At 49.5% G+C, this 17,163-nt stretch overlaps 2 protein-coding genes across 2 annotated transcripts; both read right to left on the reverse strand.

The window, feature by feature from the left end:
* Window positions 1–401: 401 nt before the first annotated feature.
* On the reverse strand, window positions 402–5,142 carry LOC137306756 (trichohyalin-like). The gene is made up of 3 exons (XM_067976125.1): window positions 5,094–5,142; window positions 2,847–4,607; window positions 402–1,972 (listed from the first exon to the last, which is right to left on the reverse strand). The coding sequence occupies exons 1-3, from the start codon at window positions 5,140–5,142 to the stop codon at window positions 1,008–1,010; spliced, it is 2,775 nt and encodes a 924-aa protein (XP_067832226.1). The 3' UTR covers window positions 402–1,007.
* A 9,594-nt stretch (window positions 5,143–14,736) lies between these two features.
* Window positions 14,737–16,315, reverse strand: LOC137306641 (octapeptide-repeat protein T2-like). Its single transcript, XM_067975974.1, has 2 exons — window positions 16,203–16,315; window positions 14,737–15,628 (listed from the first exon to the last, which is right to left on the reverse strand). The coding sequence occupies exon 2, from the start codon at window positions 15,504–15,506 to the stop codon at window positions 14,868–14,870; it is 639 nt and encodes a 212-aa protein (XP_067832075.1). The 5' UTR covers window positions 15,507–15,628; window positions 16,203–16,315; the 3' UTR covers window positions 14,737–14,867.
* Between the last annotated feature and the right edge of the window lie 848 nt (window positions 16,316–17,163).

Consider the following 17,163-nt stretch of genomic DNA (forward strand, 5'->3'; position numbering starts at 1 on the left):
ACTGAGATGTAGGTGGCAGGAGAGGTCGGATTTGTTGAGTGCTACGTTGAACCGCTTACAAAACAAAGTAAAGAAATATCTAAGTTTTGGTGCAGTTGATTATGTATAGAAAAGTTCAATTTACTGTTTTATTGGGCACATGACTTGCAGGGACCAACACAACCCACAAGTCAACCAGCAGTCTCCCACCCTAGCTACCAGGTTGCAGGTATCACACGGGCTAACAGAAGCCATTGACAGCATCACAGTGATACCGGATGCGGCTCTGACTCACATGGGTTTGAGATCCGAGGAACCAGAACTCATGGAGGAGTTGACCTCCCAGGAAAGACTGAGTCTTCAGCTCTGGTCCTACAAACACTGCTCAGTCCCTGCCTGCAATTCAAATAGACTCCCTCTTGATCACTGTAGGTCACTTTCTTCTCTGGTGGGATTAATAAGCACCAAACTGGCTATAGAACTTGCAGCTGTCCCAGGACCCAGACTCAATTCTTAGTCATCACCACCACCCATGACCCTTCGCCAGCCTCTGGCCCCTAACCTACTTTGCACTGCCCCAGGCCCAGCCCATTCTCAACCCCACCTCTCTACCTAGGCGGCCTACAGTTTCCTCCCGATCACAGTTTGATGTGGCGCTATCAGGTCCTCAACTACAGGTTCGTTACAACAAAATTATTCAGGCCGTGCAAGAGGTACCTCCTGGCAGAGGGTCATTTTACTGCATTTGTTGGTCTAAAGTTGCAATTTGAGCCCATCAGTAAAGGAACGTGTGAGGGAGGAAGAGAGTGTGAGCCCTACAGAAAGAGTGATGTCAGAGAGAGAGAGAGGGAGAGAGCAAGAGCAAAAGATCGAAACGTGCACAGTGTGGGGCCAAAATGGATGGGAGTTTTACAATTTTTTTCATCCGTTAGCAACACCATGTGAGACCAACTAGTTTGTCCAGAGTAGATTTTTCTTTTAATTAGCTTTCCTAAGTTGTATTTCCCTTTGTTTTATTTTTGCCAGCACTAGTCCAAACTACACGACTGTTGAAACTCACGTTGCGGCTGCTTCTCCTCGGACAGAGATGCCTGAATTCGGGAAAGGCAGGCTCGTTTGCTATCCCGCATTGGCTGGTGCCGCCGCCGGTCCTCTTCAGACAGTGTGGCGCGCTTCTGGGAACACTGGCCAAGTTTGGGAATACGCTGGGGATCACGTTCCTGCAGCTTCTTCCGTTGAAGCTGCGCCATTTGCTTTCGCAGGCGACAGGATCGCTGCCGCTCGCGCTGCTGCCGTCGTTCCTCCTCTATACGTTTCTGCACGGACTGGGCCAGTTCGTGAAGGTGCTGGGGGTCGTGTTCCTGCACCAGCTCTGCCACGTGCTCCGCCGCCCGCTTTCGGAGACGCCAGGCGCGTTGCCGCTCACGCCCCTGGCGCCGGTGCTCCTCCAGAGACAGAGGTTTCGGATTCCGGACCCGCTTTGGGACACATTGGGCAAGTTTGAGAAGGCGCTGAGGATCACGTTCCTCTGGGTGCTCCGCGTGAATCTTGGCGATGCGCATTCGCAGGCGCCAAGCTTCAGTGCGCTCGTACCCCCACCCCCGTGTCAGGCGTGCATGCTTTTGCATTTGTTGGGTTTGTTCAGCGAGGGGCCAATCCTTAAGTTCCTGATTACATTCCTTTTCAACCTGGAGATGGGAGGCTTGAGCGCTCCTGTTCTGCTGCTGATCTTTAGTCAGAAGCCCACCTTCTTGGACCTCTTGGTCAATGTGCTCACTGTTCTTCTGCTGCTCTTCAGACTCAGACTGTTGTGTTGAGAGAGGCTGGTTGTGCCCTGGATGATGCTCACACAGTTGCTGTTGCTCTTCAGACTCAGGCCCTCGCGGGGAGAGGCGCTGTATTTGTCCCGGATTACGATGACACTGTTGCTGCTCCTGAGACTGAGATGCACCCGGTACGAGAGGTTGGATTTGTTGAACACTATGCTGAACCCCTTACAGGACAAATAAATAAAAGAAATCATCTACGGTTTGGTATATTTAATATATTAAAACCTTACGCCTGTCCACACTTCCTGACAACATTTTCCATTATAGATTCTTACATCTACATTTATAATAGAAACTGTCTATGCAAACTTCTATGCTGTAATTACATATTCCCTCCCATTGAAGGTGATAACGCCATCACTGGCAGGAGGGTGTAATTACAGTGTGACAAGTTTACATAGGTAGTCTCCATTATAAATGTGGACATAAGAACTTATAATGGAAATATAAAATTAAGGACTGAATGTATGACTTCAAAATGGGAACTAAATTACATCTGCCGCCTGGTTCAATTATTGCCCTGCCCCAACCCTACTTCACCTGAAAACTACACTTGTTCTCAACTCTCCACGTACAATGCCACAAAAGTTTACCTAATATTGTCTTACGTTTGAGCGCACTTTTCATTTTAAAATTCTACGTCCATATTTATAATTGAAACTTGCATGCTGCATTGACAATCCCTCCCCTCACCCCCTCAGTGGAGGCGGCACAGCACCACCACTGATATGAGGGTGTAATTACAGCGTGACAAGTTCACAAAGGCAGTCCCCATTATAAATATGAACTTAGAATTGAAATATATAAAAATAGGTCGGAATGTATGACTTTAAAATGGAGAATAATTAACATCTGCGCAACCTCGTCCAATCATCCCCGACCGCTAACCACGCCTCCCCTGAAGATTACACTTGGTCTTCAATCCACTGGAGATCAACTAGTTTTTCCTTGATAGAGTTTTCATTAAGTTCACCTTACTAAGTTCTATTTCCTGTCCTTGCCAACACTAGCCCAAACTACATGACTTCCAAGACTCACGCTGTGGCAAATCCTCTTGAGACGTAGGCGCAGCATTCTGGGAGCGTCGGACTAGATCGTGGCAGCGCTGAGATTCTGTTTCCTGCCGGTGCTCCAGTCGAACCTGCCCCAAACGCTTTCGGAGACGGTAAGCGCGCTGGCGCTCGCAGCCCCGCAGCCGCCGTTGCTCTTTGATCAGACTGGCACTCCTCTTCTGGGCTTCTTCGGCGAGATAGAGACGTTGGCGCTCCTGGGCTGCTTCAGCCAGACGGAGACGTTCCCTTTCGCGCTCCGCCGTCGACTTTCCGAGACGGCAAGATCGCTGCCGCTCCCGCTGGCGTCGCCGCCTGTCCTCAATACGCTTCTGGATACATTGGGCTAGTTCATGAAGATGCTGAGGATCATGGTCCTGCACTTGCTCCGCTAGTACCTCCGCCGCCCGCTTTCGGAGACGCCAGGCGCGCTGGCGCTCACGTCCCTGCCGCCGGTGCTCCTCCAGAGACAGAGGTCTAGGATTCCGTAGACGCCTCGGGATATATTGGGCTAGTTTGAGAAGACGCTGGGGATCAAACTTCTCTGGGTGCTTGGCGAGAATCTCTGCTATGCGCATTCGGAGATGCCAAGCTTCATTGTGCTCACGTCCCCGCTGCTCTGCAGTCGGACACTCGCACTTCTGGATTTGCTGGGCTTGTTCAGCGAGAGGCTGATCATCACATTCTTGCTGCTGCTCCTTTGCAAACTGGGATGCCCGTTTCTGGAGCCGGGCGCCTCGAGTGCGCTTGCCCTTACCATGCTGCTGTTCTTCAGTCAGAAGCACACATTTTTGAATCCCTTGGTCAGCGCGCTCACTGTTTTGCTGCTGCTCTTCAGACTCGAGCACTCTTGGAGACAGAGGTTGTATTTGCCCCAGATTATGGTCAGATTGTTGCTGCTCTAAATATAGTGGGTCTTGTGGAGAGGGAAGTTGGATTGGCACCAGATTATGGTCAGATTGTTGCTGCTGCTCTGCATACGGAGGCCCTTGTGGAGAGGCGCGCTGGATTGGCACCGGATTATGGTCAGATTGTTGCTGCTGTTCTGCATACGGAGGCCCTTGTGGAGAGGCGCGCTGGATTGGCACCGGATTATGGTCAGATTGTTGCTGCTGCTCTGCATACGGAGGCCCTTGTGGAGAGGCGCGCTGGATTGGCACCGGATTATGGTCAGATTGTTGCTGCTGTTCTGCATACGGAGGCCCTTGTGGAGAGAGGTGCTGGATTGGCACCAGATTATGGTCAGATTGTTGCTGCTGCTCTGCATACGGAGGCCCTTGTGGAGAGAGGTGCTGGATTGGCACCAGATTATGGTCAGATTGTTGCTGCTGCTCTGCATACGGAGGCCCTTGTGGAGAGAGGTGCTGGATTGGCACCAGATTATGGTCAGATTGTTGCTGCTGCTCTGCATACGGAGGCCCTTGTGGAGAGAGGTGCTGGATTGGCACCAGATTATGGTCAGATTGTTGCTGCTGCTCTGCATACGGAGGGCCTTGTGGAGAGAGGCGCTGGATTGGCACCAGATTATGGTCAGACTGTTTTGGCTGCTCTGCATATGGAGGCCCTTGTGGAGAGATAGGTTGGATTATTTCCAGATTATGGTCAGACTGTTGTTGCTGTTCTATATACTGAGAGCCTTGTGGTGAGAGAGGTTGGATCTGCCCCAGGTTACAGGCACACTGTTGCTGCTCCCGAGACTGCGATGCACCTGGCGCGAGAGGTTGGATTTGTTGAACACTATGCTGAACCCCTTACAGAACAAACAAAGAAAGAAATCACCTAAGTTTTGGTGCATCTAATTATCTATATAAATATATATATTATAATTTTTTTTAAATTGCGAGCCCCACTGGTCAGCCCGACCCATGCCTGTTGCTCCATTCATTTCTAGACATCTGATTGGTCCTGGCTAGCCTTTTGAAAGTTCACATGATTAGCAGAGACCGACAACCTACAAGTCAACTTCAGTAGTCTCCTACTTCAGCAACCAGGCTGCAGGTTTCACACAGACCAACAGGAGCCAAGGCAGTGCCACTGAGATTTCCTCCTGTTCTGGCACACTGAGACATAACCGCCTGGGATCTGAAGGACCAGAACTCCTGGAAGAGCCAGCCTCCAACGTGAGACTTGGACACTATTACTACACATCCTGCCCACAATTCAAATAGGCTGCCTCGTCTTCATTGTTGGACACTGTCTTCTCTGGCGGAATCATCATGCACCATGGCTGAAGTACTTGCAGCTATCCCACAGCCCAGGCTCAATTCTCGGTCTTCATCACCCATGTCCCCTGTCTAGCCTTTGACCCCTAAATCTACTTGCTCCATCCCAGGCTCAGCCCAGTACCCCAATCGCCACCCACCCACACCCCCCCCCCCACCAACCTATCTCGCCTCGAGTTTCTTTCCAATGATTGTCTGTTACACAGGATATGACAACACCAAGTAGAGCCACAGCTGGGAATTCATTGTATCATTCAGCCTACAGAAGGGCTGTATCCTGGCTAAGGGCCATTTTACTGCATTCGGTGGTCTTTATAAAAAGATCAAAGTTGAAATTTGAATCCAGCAGTGAAGGATCATGTGCAAGAGGGGGGAGAAAAAAAGTGCACGTGAGACTTAGAGAGAGTGATGTTCAAAGACAAATGAAAACAAAAGGAGACTGTATGAGAGAAAGCATGGCAGTGGGAAGAAAGAGAGATACAAAGGCCCGTGCATGCACAACTGAGTGGGACAGAAATGGAGGGAATGATGTAATTTTTTTCATCCGCTAGCAACATAAGAGATCAACAAGTTTTTCTTTAAGACTTTTAGTTAGTTTTCTTCAGTTTCATTTCCCTTCTCTATTTTTGCCAGCACTAGTCCAAACCACATGACCTCTAAGACTCTCACTACAGACACAGGCCTGTGCTCCTGTGAATGTTGGACTACTTCAAGACGACATTGGGGGTCACGATCTCTGGGTGCTCGGCTTGAAGCAGTGGCCAGCGTTTTTGAAGGCGCCAATCTCTGCTTCACCTGTGCCCCTGCCCCCCACCGATGGAGGTCCAGGATTCCAGACACCCTTTGGGTTGCGTTTGGCTCCTTTGAGAAAGTGCTGGGTAGCACGTTCCCCCAGGTGGTCGGCCTAAGTTTGTGCCATGAGCGTTCAGAGACACCAAGAGTGGCCACCCCCGCAGTCAAATGCATGCCCTTCTGGAAACACTCAGCTTCTCCAGAGAGAGGCTGATCACCACATTCCGGCGACTGCTCCCTTTCGAACTGTGCTACCCGCTTCGGGAAAGAGCAGGCTTGACTGCGCTTGCCCTGCTGTTGCACTTCAGTCAGAGGCTGACAGTTTTGGACCCTGATCATCCTTTTGCTGCTGCTCTTCAGACTCAGGGACCTTGTGGCAGGAGAGGTTGGATCTGCCCAGGATTACGAGCACACTGGCACTGTTACGAAAAACTGAGTATTAGAGGTCAGGTTTGTTGAACACTATGCTGAACCCCTTATAGAACAAATAAAGAATTCACCTAAGTTTTGGTACCTCTATCTGTATAAATAACAGTGCATTCATCCCAGTCAGCCCCTGCTCTGTCCAACCCTCCATTCCTTTCCAGACATCTGATTGTAACCTTTTGACAGTTTACTGTTTTATTGGTGAAATGATCATCAGGGGCCAACACAAACTGCAAGTCAACTTCAGTAGTCTCCCACTCTAGCCATTAGGCTACAGGTTTCACACAGTCCAAAAGGAGCCAACGCAGCATCACGGAGATTCAATCTTGCTTGGCTGCTGCGGGGGCTCACAGAGAAGAGGGACAATGGGCTGCGATCAGAGAGACCTGAACTCACGGAGGAGCCAGTCTCCAACAGGGGCAGTGAGACTCCGGCTCTGGTACTTCACACTGCTCAACCCTTGCCTGCAATTCAAACAGGCTCCCTCTTCATTGTTGGCCATTGGTTTCTCTTAAGGTGAACTAAACTTGCTGAAGACCAGCTGCAATTGTTGGTCACCACCATCCATGTGCCCTTTCCAGCCTCTGGCCCCACAGCTACGCAGTCTCTCCAAGTTCCAACACCCCCCCCGCCACCCCCCCCCCCCCCACCCCAACCTAGCTGGTCTCCAGTTTTGTTCCAAGCACAGTCTGTTATACTGTGTATAGCAGAATCAATCAAGGCTACAGCTACGGATTCATCAGAACAAGATCATTCAGTTCACAGAAGAGGTACATCCCAACTCGGCCATTTTACTGTACGAGGTGGCCTTTATAAAACGGTTAAAGATGAAGTTTGAATCCGCAAGTAAAAAAACATGTGTAAGGAGGGGGGAAAAAAAGTGTGCGACTTACGAAAGAGTGACTGTCAAACAAATGGAAAGGGAGGAGAGAGACGGACTGAAACACAGGGGAATGCTACTCTTTTTTAAAAAAATACGTTTGCAACACCATGGAAATCAACAAGTTTGTCCAGAGTAGATTTTTCTTATAATTAATTTTCTTAAGTTGCATTTCCCTTTGTTTTATTTTTGTCAGCACTAGTCCAAACCATATGACTGCTGAGACTCACGTCGCGTCTGATCCTCTTCAGACAGAGATGCTTGAAGTCAGGAAAGGGCAGGATCGTTTGCTATCCCGCATTTGCTGGTGTCGCCGCTGCTCATCGAGCAGAGTTGTACGCTTCCAGGAATGTTGGGCTAGTTTGAGACAACGGTGGGGAACATGTTCCTGCAGGTTCTCCGTTTGAATCCGTGCAATGTGCTTTCAGAAACGTCCGGTTCACTCTCGCGCACACCTACTTCCGCTGCCGTTCCTCTTCAGACAAAGACTGTAGCTTCTGGGAAAGTTAGGCTAGTTCAAAGAGATGTTGGAGATCATGTTCCTGCAAGGACTTTGCTTGAATCTGTGCCACCCACTTTCAGGGACACCAAGGTAGAGTGTGCTGGATGCTCCCACCGTCACTCTTTAGTCAGAGGTACACGCTTTTGGAACTGTTGGGCCAGTTCACTAAGATGCTGGGACTCGCATTCCTGCGGGTGCTCCATTTGAATCCGTGACAAGTGCTGTGGAGGTGGCAAGCTCGCTGTTGTTCCCGCTGTTGCAGTCACCATCCCTCCACAGACGTAGGGCGTGCACTTCCGAAAACATTTGGTGAATTCAAGAGGACCCTGGGCCTTGAATCCTTGCCGCCCGCTTTTGGTGACGGCAGGCTCGTTACCGCTCGCGCCCCATCAGCCGCTGCTCATCTGCAGGTGGAGGTGCACGATTCTGGACGTGCTGGGCTAGTTCAATGAAATGTGCGGGGTGAAGATCATGCGCCTCCGGGTGTTGCGCATGAAATCGCTGCCACGTGCTTTAGGAGAAGCCAAGCTTGAATGCACTTGTGCCCCTGCTGCTTCCGCTGCTCTTCCCACTCTAACTGTGCTCAGACGCACATCCTTCGGAAAACGGAGCTTGCTCAGCAAGAGGCCGATCCTCACCTTCCCGCTGCTCCTCCCACTAACTGTGCTGCCCTCTTTTGGAAACGACAGGCTTGCAACCTCTTGCACTGCCACTGCTCTTCAGTTGATGGCCCACCTTCTTCGATCTCTTGGTCAATGGGCTCACTGCTCCGCCGCTGCTCTTCAGACTCGGCCCCTGGTGCTGAGAGAGTTTGGATTTGCCCAGGATTATGGCCACACAGCTGCTGTTGCTCTTCAGACTGAGGGCTCTGTGCTGAGAGGTTGGATTTGCCCCAGGCACCCAAGAGTGAGGTGCTCCCAGCACGAGAGGTTAGAGTTATTGAACATTATGCTGAATCCCTTGCAGAATTTTTAAAAATCACCTAACTACTGGTGCATCTACTTACATTAAAATAATTGTGCCTGCCCTGTCTGTGGTTTCTCCAGTGTCCGTCACTTCATTCATTTCCAGATATCTGGTTGGTCTTTGCTAACCAGGAAGCAGTTTGATGCATGACTGTTCAAATTGTTAGCAAGTGTCTGGTCACAACATTGAAGGGAAATTCAATGATTCCCTCCCTTGTGCAGGGTCAAGAGAACTAAGCCAGCTCTGCCAAAATTCCCTCGAGCTGCTGCAGCTCACCATGGAGAAGTGGTGGGATGAATTTGAGCCAGCAGATCGCAGGATAAGTCAACCTGCACTAACCCACACCCTGCCCCATTGATCAAATAGGTTTCTTCATCAACATCAGCCGCTGAATATCTCCACTCGTCCAACCCAGACTAAAATCGGGTTGAAGAAATGGTGACTATTACAGAGTCTGGCTCATTTCTCAGTCACTGCCACCCCTGCCCCCTTTCCAGCCCTTAGCCGACCTGCTCTAGGTCAGACCAAGCCCCACCCTTGCCTGCAGTCTCTCTCCAATTTGATACACAGGGAATGCCTGTACCAATCTGGGCCACAGCTACGAATTCACTTCAAGTCCATTCAACCTATGGAAAGGTTACAAGCCCGTTAAGGGCCATTTTTCTGTATCTGGTGGTCTATTGAAAAAAAAGGTCAAGGATTCAATTTGAGTACCTCAGTAAAAGGGACGTAAGTGAGTGGAAAAGAAAGAAGAATGCAAGACTTAAAGAAAGTGTGACAGTCAGAGATATACAGAGGTGATAACAGGGGAAAGCATATGAGAGGGCAGAAAGGAAAGAGAAAGGGAAAAAGAGAGACAAAGTTAACATATAAGAAATAGAGTGGTACAAAATGCGGGGGTGCAGTTAAAGTGGGAGAACAAATTTTACATCGGTTAGCAACACCATGGAAGATCGACTAGTTTTTTCTGAACAGAGTTTTCGTTCAGTTAGTTTCTCTAAGATGTTTTTCCCATCAATTTATTTTTGCCAGCACTTGTCCAAACTACACAACTTCTTAAGACTCACACTGCAGCTGGTCCTCTTGAGATGTAAGTGCACGCTTCTGGAAACTTTGAGCTAGTTCGAGAAGACGCTGGGGATCGCGTTCCTGCGGGTTCTCCGCTTGAACCTGCGCAATGCGCTTTCGAAGACGGCAGGCCCGCTTGCTCTCGCGCATTTGCTTCCGCCGCCGTTGTCGCCGTTCCTCTTCAGACAGAGACGCACGCCTCCGGGAACGTTGGGCTAGTTCAATCAGACGTTGGGGATCACCTTCCTGTTGCAGCTCTGCTCGAATCCGTGCCATACGCATTCGGAGTCGGTAAGCTCGAGTGCGCTCGCACTGCTGTCGCCGGCGTTGTTCTGCGGATGGAGCTGGGCGCATCTTGGAGCGCTGGGCCAATTCGAGAAGACGCTGGGGATCACATTCCTCTGGATGCGCTGCTTGAATCTGTGACACGCGCTTTCGGAGACGCCAAGCTTGGGTGCGCTCGCGTCCCCGCTGCCGCCGCTGCTCTTCGGTCAGCGCTGCACGTTTTTGGAGACACTGGGTTGGCTCGGAGAGACACAGGCGCTCGTACTCCTGGACCTGCTCAGCTAGACGCAGACGTTCACGCTCCCGCTGCTGCTCAAACTGCGCCGCCCGCTTTCTAAGACGGTAAGCCCGGGTGCGCTTGCACTGCTGCCAACGCCGCTCCGCCTCAGACAGAGGTGCTCGCTTCCGGAGGCGTTGGGCTAGTTCGAGAAGACGCTGGGGATCGTGTTCCTGCGGGTTCTCTGCTTGAGCCAGCGCCATGCGCTTTCGGAGACGGCAGGCCCGCTGGCGCTCGCGGCCCCGTTGCCGCCGCTGCTCTTCGGTCAGGGGCAGGCGCTTTCGGATCCATCGGTCAATTTGCTTCCTGCTCTGTTGCTGCTGCTCTTCAGACTCGGGCCCTGGTGACGAGACAAGTTGGATTTGGCCCCGATTATGGTCACGTTGTGCCTGCTGTTCTTCAGACTGAGGGCTTTGTGGTGATAGCAGTTGGATTTGCCCCAAATTATGGCCACACTGTTGCTGCAGCTCCCGAGGCTGAGGTGCACCTGGTAGGAGAGGTTGGATTTGTTGAACACTATGCTGAACCCCTTACAGGACAAATAAATAAAAGAAATCACCTAAGGTTTGGTGTGAAGAGAGAGAATAAATTAAAAGATTTATGTACAATTTAGACTCCCCTGCCACCTCAGGAAGGACAATGTGGCTCTGGTGAAGTTGCAGAGAAGAGCAGCAAGGTAGATCCCTGGCCTGAGATCATCGAGCTGTGAAGATAAGACTTGATGCCTTGCAATTGTATTCACTGGAGAGACAGATTTAGAAGGATCTGATCCAAATATTTAACGTTATTAAAGGCATAGACAACATCAGGTAGATAATGTGTTTGAGGTGATGAGCTTCAGAGAACTAGGGGCCATCCAATTAAACTGAGAAAGCAGGGCTTGAGGTTAGATCTCCAGAGGTTTTACTTTTCTCAGAGGGTGATTGACCTGTGGAACTGAGGACTGTCTCTTATACAGACCTCCAAGAAAGTGTTGGATGAATTTTTGGAAAACACGATGATCACAGCATATGGAAGGCAAGACTAATTATCGTGGGAAAGTAACCAATGGGTTCGGGGGTTGCTTGATGGTCTTTCTCAGCCTGATTATGTAATATAGGCTCATCGGTCTGATTTCTTCCAGACATCTGATTAGTTCCTATTAACCACATGATACTTTAAAATATTTGTCAAGTGCTTACTACGGACCAACCCAATCCTCAACCCAATTTCAGCAGTCTCCTGCTCTGTGAAATCCAGCAGGGGCCAAGGCAGCCCCACCGATATTCCCTCCAGCTTGGCTGCTACAACTCTGAAGAAAGCACAACAGGTTGGGATTTGAGGGATCAGAACTGATGGGAGTATCTGGCCTCCCAAGAGCAACTGAGAGACTCGAGCTCCAACAATTCACACATTACCCAGGCCCATGCCCTCAATTCAAATATGCTCCCTTTTCATTAACAGTGGCCGCATTTCTCTTATCATGCTGAAGAACTTGCGGCTGCCCCAGATCCCACGCTCAATTCTTGGTCACTGGCACCCATACCTTCTAACCAGCCACCAGCCCCAAACTACTTGCTCTATTCTGGATGGAACCCTCTCCCCCACCCCCGACCAAATTCTGGCTTCCAGTTTCTCTCATCCAAAGCTGTGACACTGGATATGTCAGAAGAAATCTGGGCCACAGCTATGGGTTCATCGCGACAAGACCAGTCAAGTCCACACACACACATCCCACTCGGGGCTATTTTAAACAAATCTTTAAACTTAAAGATGCAATTTTAGCTTAAAGAACACGCGTGAGAGGGAGAGAGAGCACAAGGCTTAGAATGTGACAGAGACAAATGGAGAGACAGATAGAATGAGTTCCAGAATGGGACAAAAAAAAGGACATGCTGAAGAGTGCAGATGAACAGAGCGATCTAAGGTTTCAACTACATAACTCCCACAGTGCACGTAGATAAAGCCATAAAAAAAGTCAACAGCAATTTGGATTTTATAAATAGGGGCAAAGAGCACGAGAGTAATGAATAATAAGTACTGGTTAGGCCACAGGTAGAAAATTGTGTGCCGCGTTAGAGAAAGGAGATTAAAGCCATAGAATGCCTACAATATAGATTCAGCAGGATGCAAAATTATCGTTATCAGGAGAAGACTCAGTGGAGATTTAATTATCAAGAATTTTGATGATGTGAATTGGGAACAATTATTTTGTCCAGTTGGGGAATTATATACAAGGGGCCATCAATTTAAAATGGTCACGGAGCACGGAAAGATAGGAGACATTTCTTCATTGTTGGAGCATGGAAAGGTTTGCCACGGGGAATGGTTAAGGCAGAGTTCACTGCATCTTTAAAGCTAAAAGTGGATAAATATTTGAAGCCAGGCGGCTACAGGGGAAGAAAGCGAGTCAGTAGACCTCCTCCTGTACATGCTGTAAATGTACCGCCTTCTGTACGTGCTGTAAACAACGGCAGTTCTAGGAGGGGAGATGCACAATATTTTTCAGCCATTGTTCTTCAGACATAGGCGCATGCTTCTGGGGCCATTGGGCTAGTTCAGGACGACACTGGAATCACGTTCATGCAGATGTTCTGCTGGAATCTGTGCTGCGCGATGTCGCAGACGATAAGCTCGGGCGCGCTCACGCCACCGTCGACGCTGCTCCTCTTCAGATAGTGGGGCGCGCTTTTGAGCTTGCACTCCTCCCTGCTGCTCCTGTTCGCACTTTACCGCCCGCTTTCGGAGGCGGCAGGCTCGCTGCCGCTGGCGCCCCCGCTCGCGCCTCCGCTCTGCATCCGATGCAGGTCCGCGCTTCTGGGCGCATCTGGCCAGCTCCAGGAGCCGCTGGGGATCGTGTTCCTGCGGGTGCTCCGCCCGGAGCCGCGCCAAGCGCTTTCGGAGACGGCAGGCTTGTTGGCGCTCGCACTGCCGCCGTCGCTGTTGTTCAGTTAAAGGTGGACGCTTTCTGTTTATCCGGTCAGTGTCCTCACTTTCCTGCTGCAGCTCTTCAGACTGAGGGGCTTGTGGTGAGAGAGGTTGGATTTGGTCCGGATTATGGCCACACTGCTGCTGCTCCTGAGACTGAGATGTACCTGGTACAAGAGGTTGGATTTGTTGAACACTATGCTGAACCCCTTACAGAACAAAAAGAAAACACCTAAATTTTGGTGCATCCCTCTATATATAAAAAAAATTACATCTATCCCATCCATTGGTCTTTCCCCGACTGATTCCCCATTCATTTCCAGACATCCAATAGGTACTTGCTTACCAAGCAACAGTTTTGAATCATAGTCATAGAGAGATACAGCACAGGAGGCCATTCAGCCCAAGATGCCTGTGCCAGCTCTTTGAAAGAGCTGTCCAATTAGTCCCACTGCTCTTACCCCAATAGCCCTGCAAATTTTTCCCCTTCAGGTATTTATCCAAATTCCCTTTTGAAAGTTATTATTGAATCTGCCCTTTCAGGCAGCGCATTCCAGATCATAACTCGCTGCGTAAATTTTTTTTCCTCATGTCGCCTCTGGTGCTTTTGTCAATTATCTTAAATCTGGGCCCTCTGGTTACCAACTCTTCTGCCACTGGAAACAGTTTCTCCTTATTTACTCTATCAAAGCCCTTCATGATTTTGAACACCTCTATCAAATCTCACCTTAACCACCTCTGCGCTAAGGAGAATAACGCAAGTTTCTCTAGTTTGATCCATTACTGGTCACGTAGTTGGCAAGTGACCAACCACAGCCTCCAAGGGAACTTAAACGTCCTCTTGCGCCATGCAGGTCAAGGGAAACAAAGGCAGTCCCGCCAAGGTTCGCTCATGAGCTGCTACGGCCCACAACAAAGGCATGTTGCATCAGGATTTGACCCACCAGAACCCAGGAGAAGGCGACACCCAATAACCCACCCTTCACACCCTCTTCATCAGTGGCCACTGTCATCTCCACAGAGAGACGACCCCAGACCAAAATCATAACGAAGGAATAATGACTTTTTCAGAAGTCAGCCTGCATCTTAGCCTCAGTCCCTGCCATAAACACTAGCATTCAGCACTCGTCTCCAAACTCGCTTCTATTCTTAGCCCTTGCCTCTGTCGTTTCCCAGACTGCAGCCTTCAGTTTCTCCCTCGCTCGTGCATGCTGCAGTGGCTCGCAGCTGTGTCAATACCAGTCTGGGCCGCAGTTCCAGATCCAGATACAACAATTGGAAAACCATGTGGCCCAGAATAAGGTACCTCCCAGCCCAGACCCCATCATATATTGCATGCCCTGGGATATATATAAAAAAAGGTAAGAGATACAAATTGTGTAAATCAGTAAAGGAACGTGTGCAAGAGGCATACAGAGTGTGTGCAAGATATCCTGAGGAGAGTGAAGACAGGGTAAAGGAAAGACAAGTATGTGAGGGAAGAGAGAGAGAGGAGGAAAAGAGAGAAAACATGAATGAATTAGAGCGTGACAAAAGATGCAGATACAGTCACAGGAGGGGAGCATTATTACTTTTTTCATCCGTTAGCAACACCATGGAGATCAACTAGTTTTTCCGTGGTAGATTTTTCTTTAAATTAGTTTTCCTAAATTGTATTTCCCTTCAGTTTTATTTTTTTGCCAGCATTAGTCCAAAATACACAATTTTAAAGCTTCATGCTGCAACTGCTCCCCTTGAGATGTAGATGCACGCTTTTGCGAGAGCTGGACTAGTTCAAGGAGGCGCTGAGGGTCGTGTTCTTCGGGGTGCTCTGCTTTAATCTGTGCCAAGCGCTTTCGGAGACGGTAAGCTCGCTGACGCTCGCAGCCCCGCAGCCTCCGCTGCTCTTTGATCACAAGTGCGCGCTTCTGAGATTCTTCGGCCACACGCAGACACTCCCGCTCCTGGGCTTCTTTGACCAGACGCAGGCGCTCCTGTTCCTGCAGCCGCTCCCTTTCCAGCCTCGCTGCCTGCTTTCGGAGACGGCAGGCCCGCTGACGCTCACGCCCCCGCTCACGTTCCCGTTGCCGCCGCTGCTCAGGCGGGGGTACACACTTCTGGGCAGTTTGGGTTAGTTCAAGAAGACGCTGGGGATCATGTTCCTGCGGGTGCTCCGCCTGGAGCCGTGCCAAGCGCTTTCGGAGACGGCAGGCTTGTTGGCGCTCGCACTGCCGCCGTCGTTGCTGTTCAGTCAGAGGTGGTCGCTTTCGCATCCCTTGGTCAATGGACTCACTTTTCTGTTGCTGCTCCTCAGACAGAGAGCTTTGTGGTGACAAAGATTGCATTTGCCCAGGATTATAGTTAGACTGTTGCTGCCGCTCGTCAGACTGAGGGCTTTGTGGTGAGAGAGGTTGGATTTGGTCCGGATTATGGTCACACTCTTGTTGCTCCCGAGGCAGAGATGCACCTGGTACGAGAGGTTGGATTGGTTGAACACTATGCTGAACCCCTTACAGAACAAATAAAGAAAACACCTAAATTTTGGTGCGTCTATCTATAAACACAAGTCTATATATTGTGTCTGTCCTGTCTGATAGTCCCTCCCACAATTTGTCCCTCAATTAATTATCTGATCAGTCCTTGCTAACCAAGCAACAGTTTGATGCATAACTGGTCACTTGGTCATTCAATGGTTTCAGGACAATGAGAACTAAGACAGCCCTCATGAGCTGCTGCAGACCGTAATTAAGGTATGATGGGCCAAGATTAGAGCCACCAGAACCCAGAGAAAGTCAACCTCCAACAACAGTGGTGGCAGTGGCTCAGGCTCTTCACTGAAGGCCGCTGTCATCTGCAGTGGGGCCAACCTAGACCGAAATTAAGCTGCTGAAGCAGTACTGACTGCTCCACAGTCCCAGCCTGGATCTTGTCCCCTGCCCTGTCCAGCCTATATGCCTCCAGCCTTCTTCTCACTACTTCCTCCTATTCTCAGCCTAGGCCTATATCCTTGCTCAAGCTGCAGTCCCCAGTTTCTCACTCACCCGCTTGTGGTGCAGGGGCCCCATGGATGTGTCAACACTGGTCTGGAAGACCATTTGGTCCAGAGTAGAGATCCCTCCCAGCCCATGCCCCATCGTGTATGGCCCTGGGCTTTTTTTTTAAAAAAAGGGGAAATATACAAATTAGATCAATAAGAAAAGAACATGTGCAAGAGGCAAACATGAGAGATTGCAAGATATACTGAAGGGAGAGCAGACAGGGAAGAAGTGACAAGCATGTGAGCGCGCACGAGAGAGAGCAGAGACAGACAGAGAGAAAAAAAGATTCCCCCACCCCGTACAAACGATGGGAGACCAACTGATTTTTCCCTCATTCCATGCTGTATTTTTGTCACCGCTGTTTGACTTCCCAATTTATGTTTCATTTCTCCCTCAGTGATTCCCCCACTCTAACCCTGTTTTAGCTTATCTCCCTCGCTTCCCACAGTAATTTATTTACGAGTCATCTCCCGAGGAGAGAGTTAAAAGTCTAAGACTGGAAATGACACTACGCACTATTATCTTGCCAACACTTTACGCCTTCGTATCGAATTTGTTTATCAGTTATTCGAGCCTGTTGACATGTTAATATTGCAGACCGTCATTTCTACACTGTGAAATTTCATTTAAAAAAGTGGTTAAAATTTTTTATTTTGGTTCGTTATGTGTGGTTCACTATGTCATTTGATGATTGGCACCAGTAAGGCCAAGGATTCGACTCAGCTACGTGACAAGGAGTAGGGGCTATGTAACAGATACTCTGACAGCTGATATCATCCAGCGTGATCAATATATTTATGGGTCCCTCAAGACACCTTTTTAAAAATATATACGAGTGGTGTTACACTCGGGGAGTAAAGATGGGTGAAAGCAGGGTTAAAGGACAGGGAATAATTGGCCAGGACACACAGACGTAACTCAGTCCCCATTTTAAAGTCATAGATTCTGCTCTTATTTTTATATA

Source organism: Heptranchias perlo, chromosome 44 (genome assembly GCF_035084215.1).
Source record: "Heptranchias perlo isolate sHepPer1 chromosome 44, sHepPer1.hap1, whole genome shotgun sequence".
Lineage (NCBI taxonomy): Eukaryota > Metazoa > Chordata > Chondrichthyes > Hexanchiformes > Hexanchidae > Heptranchias > Heptranchias perlo.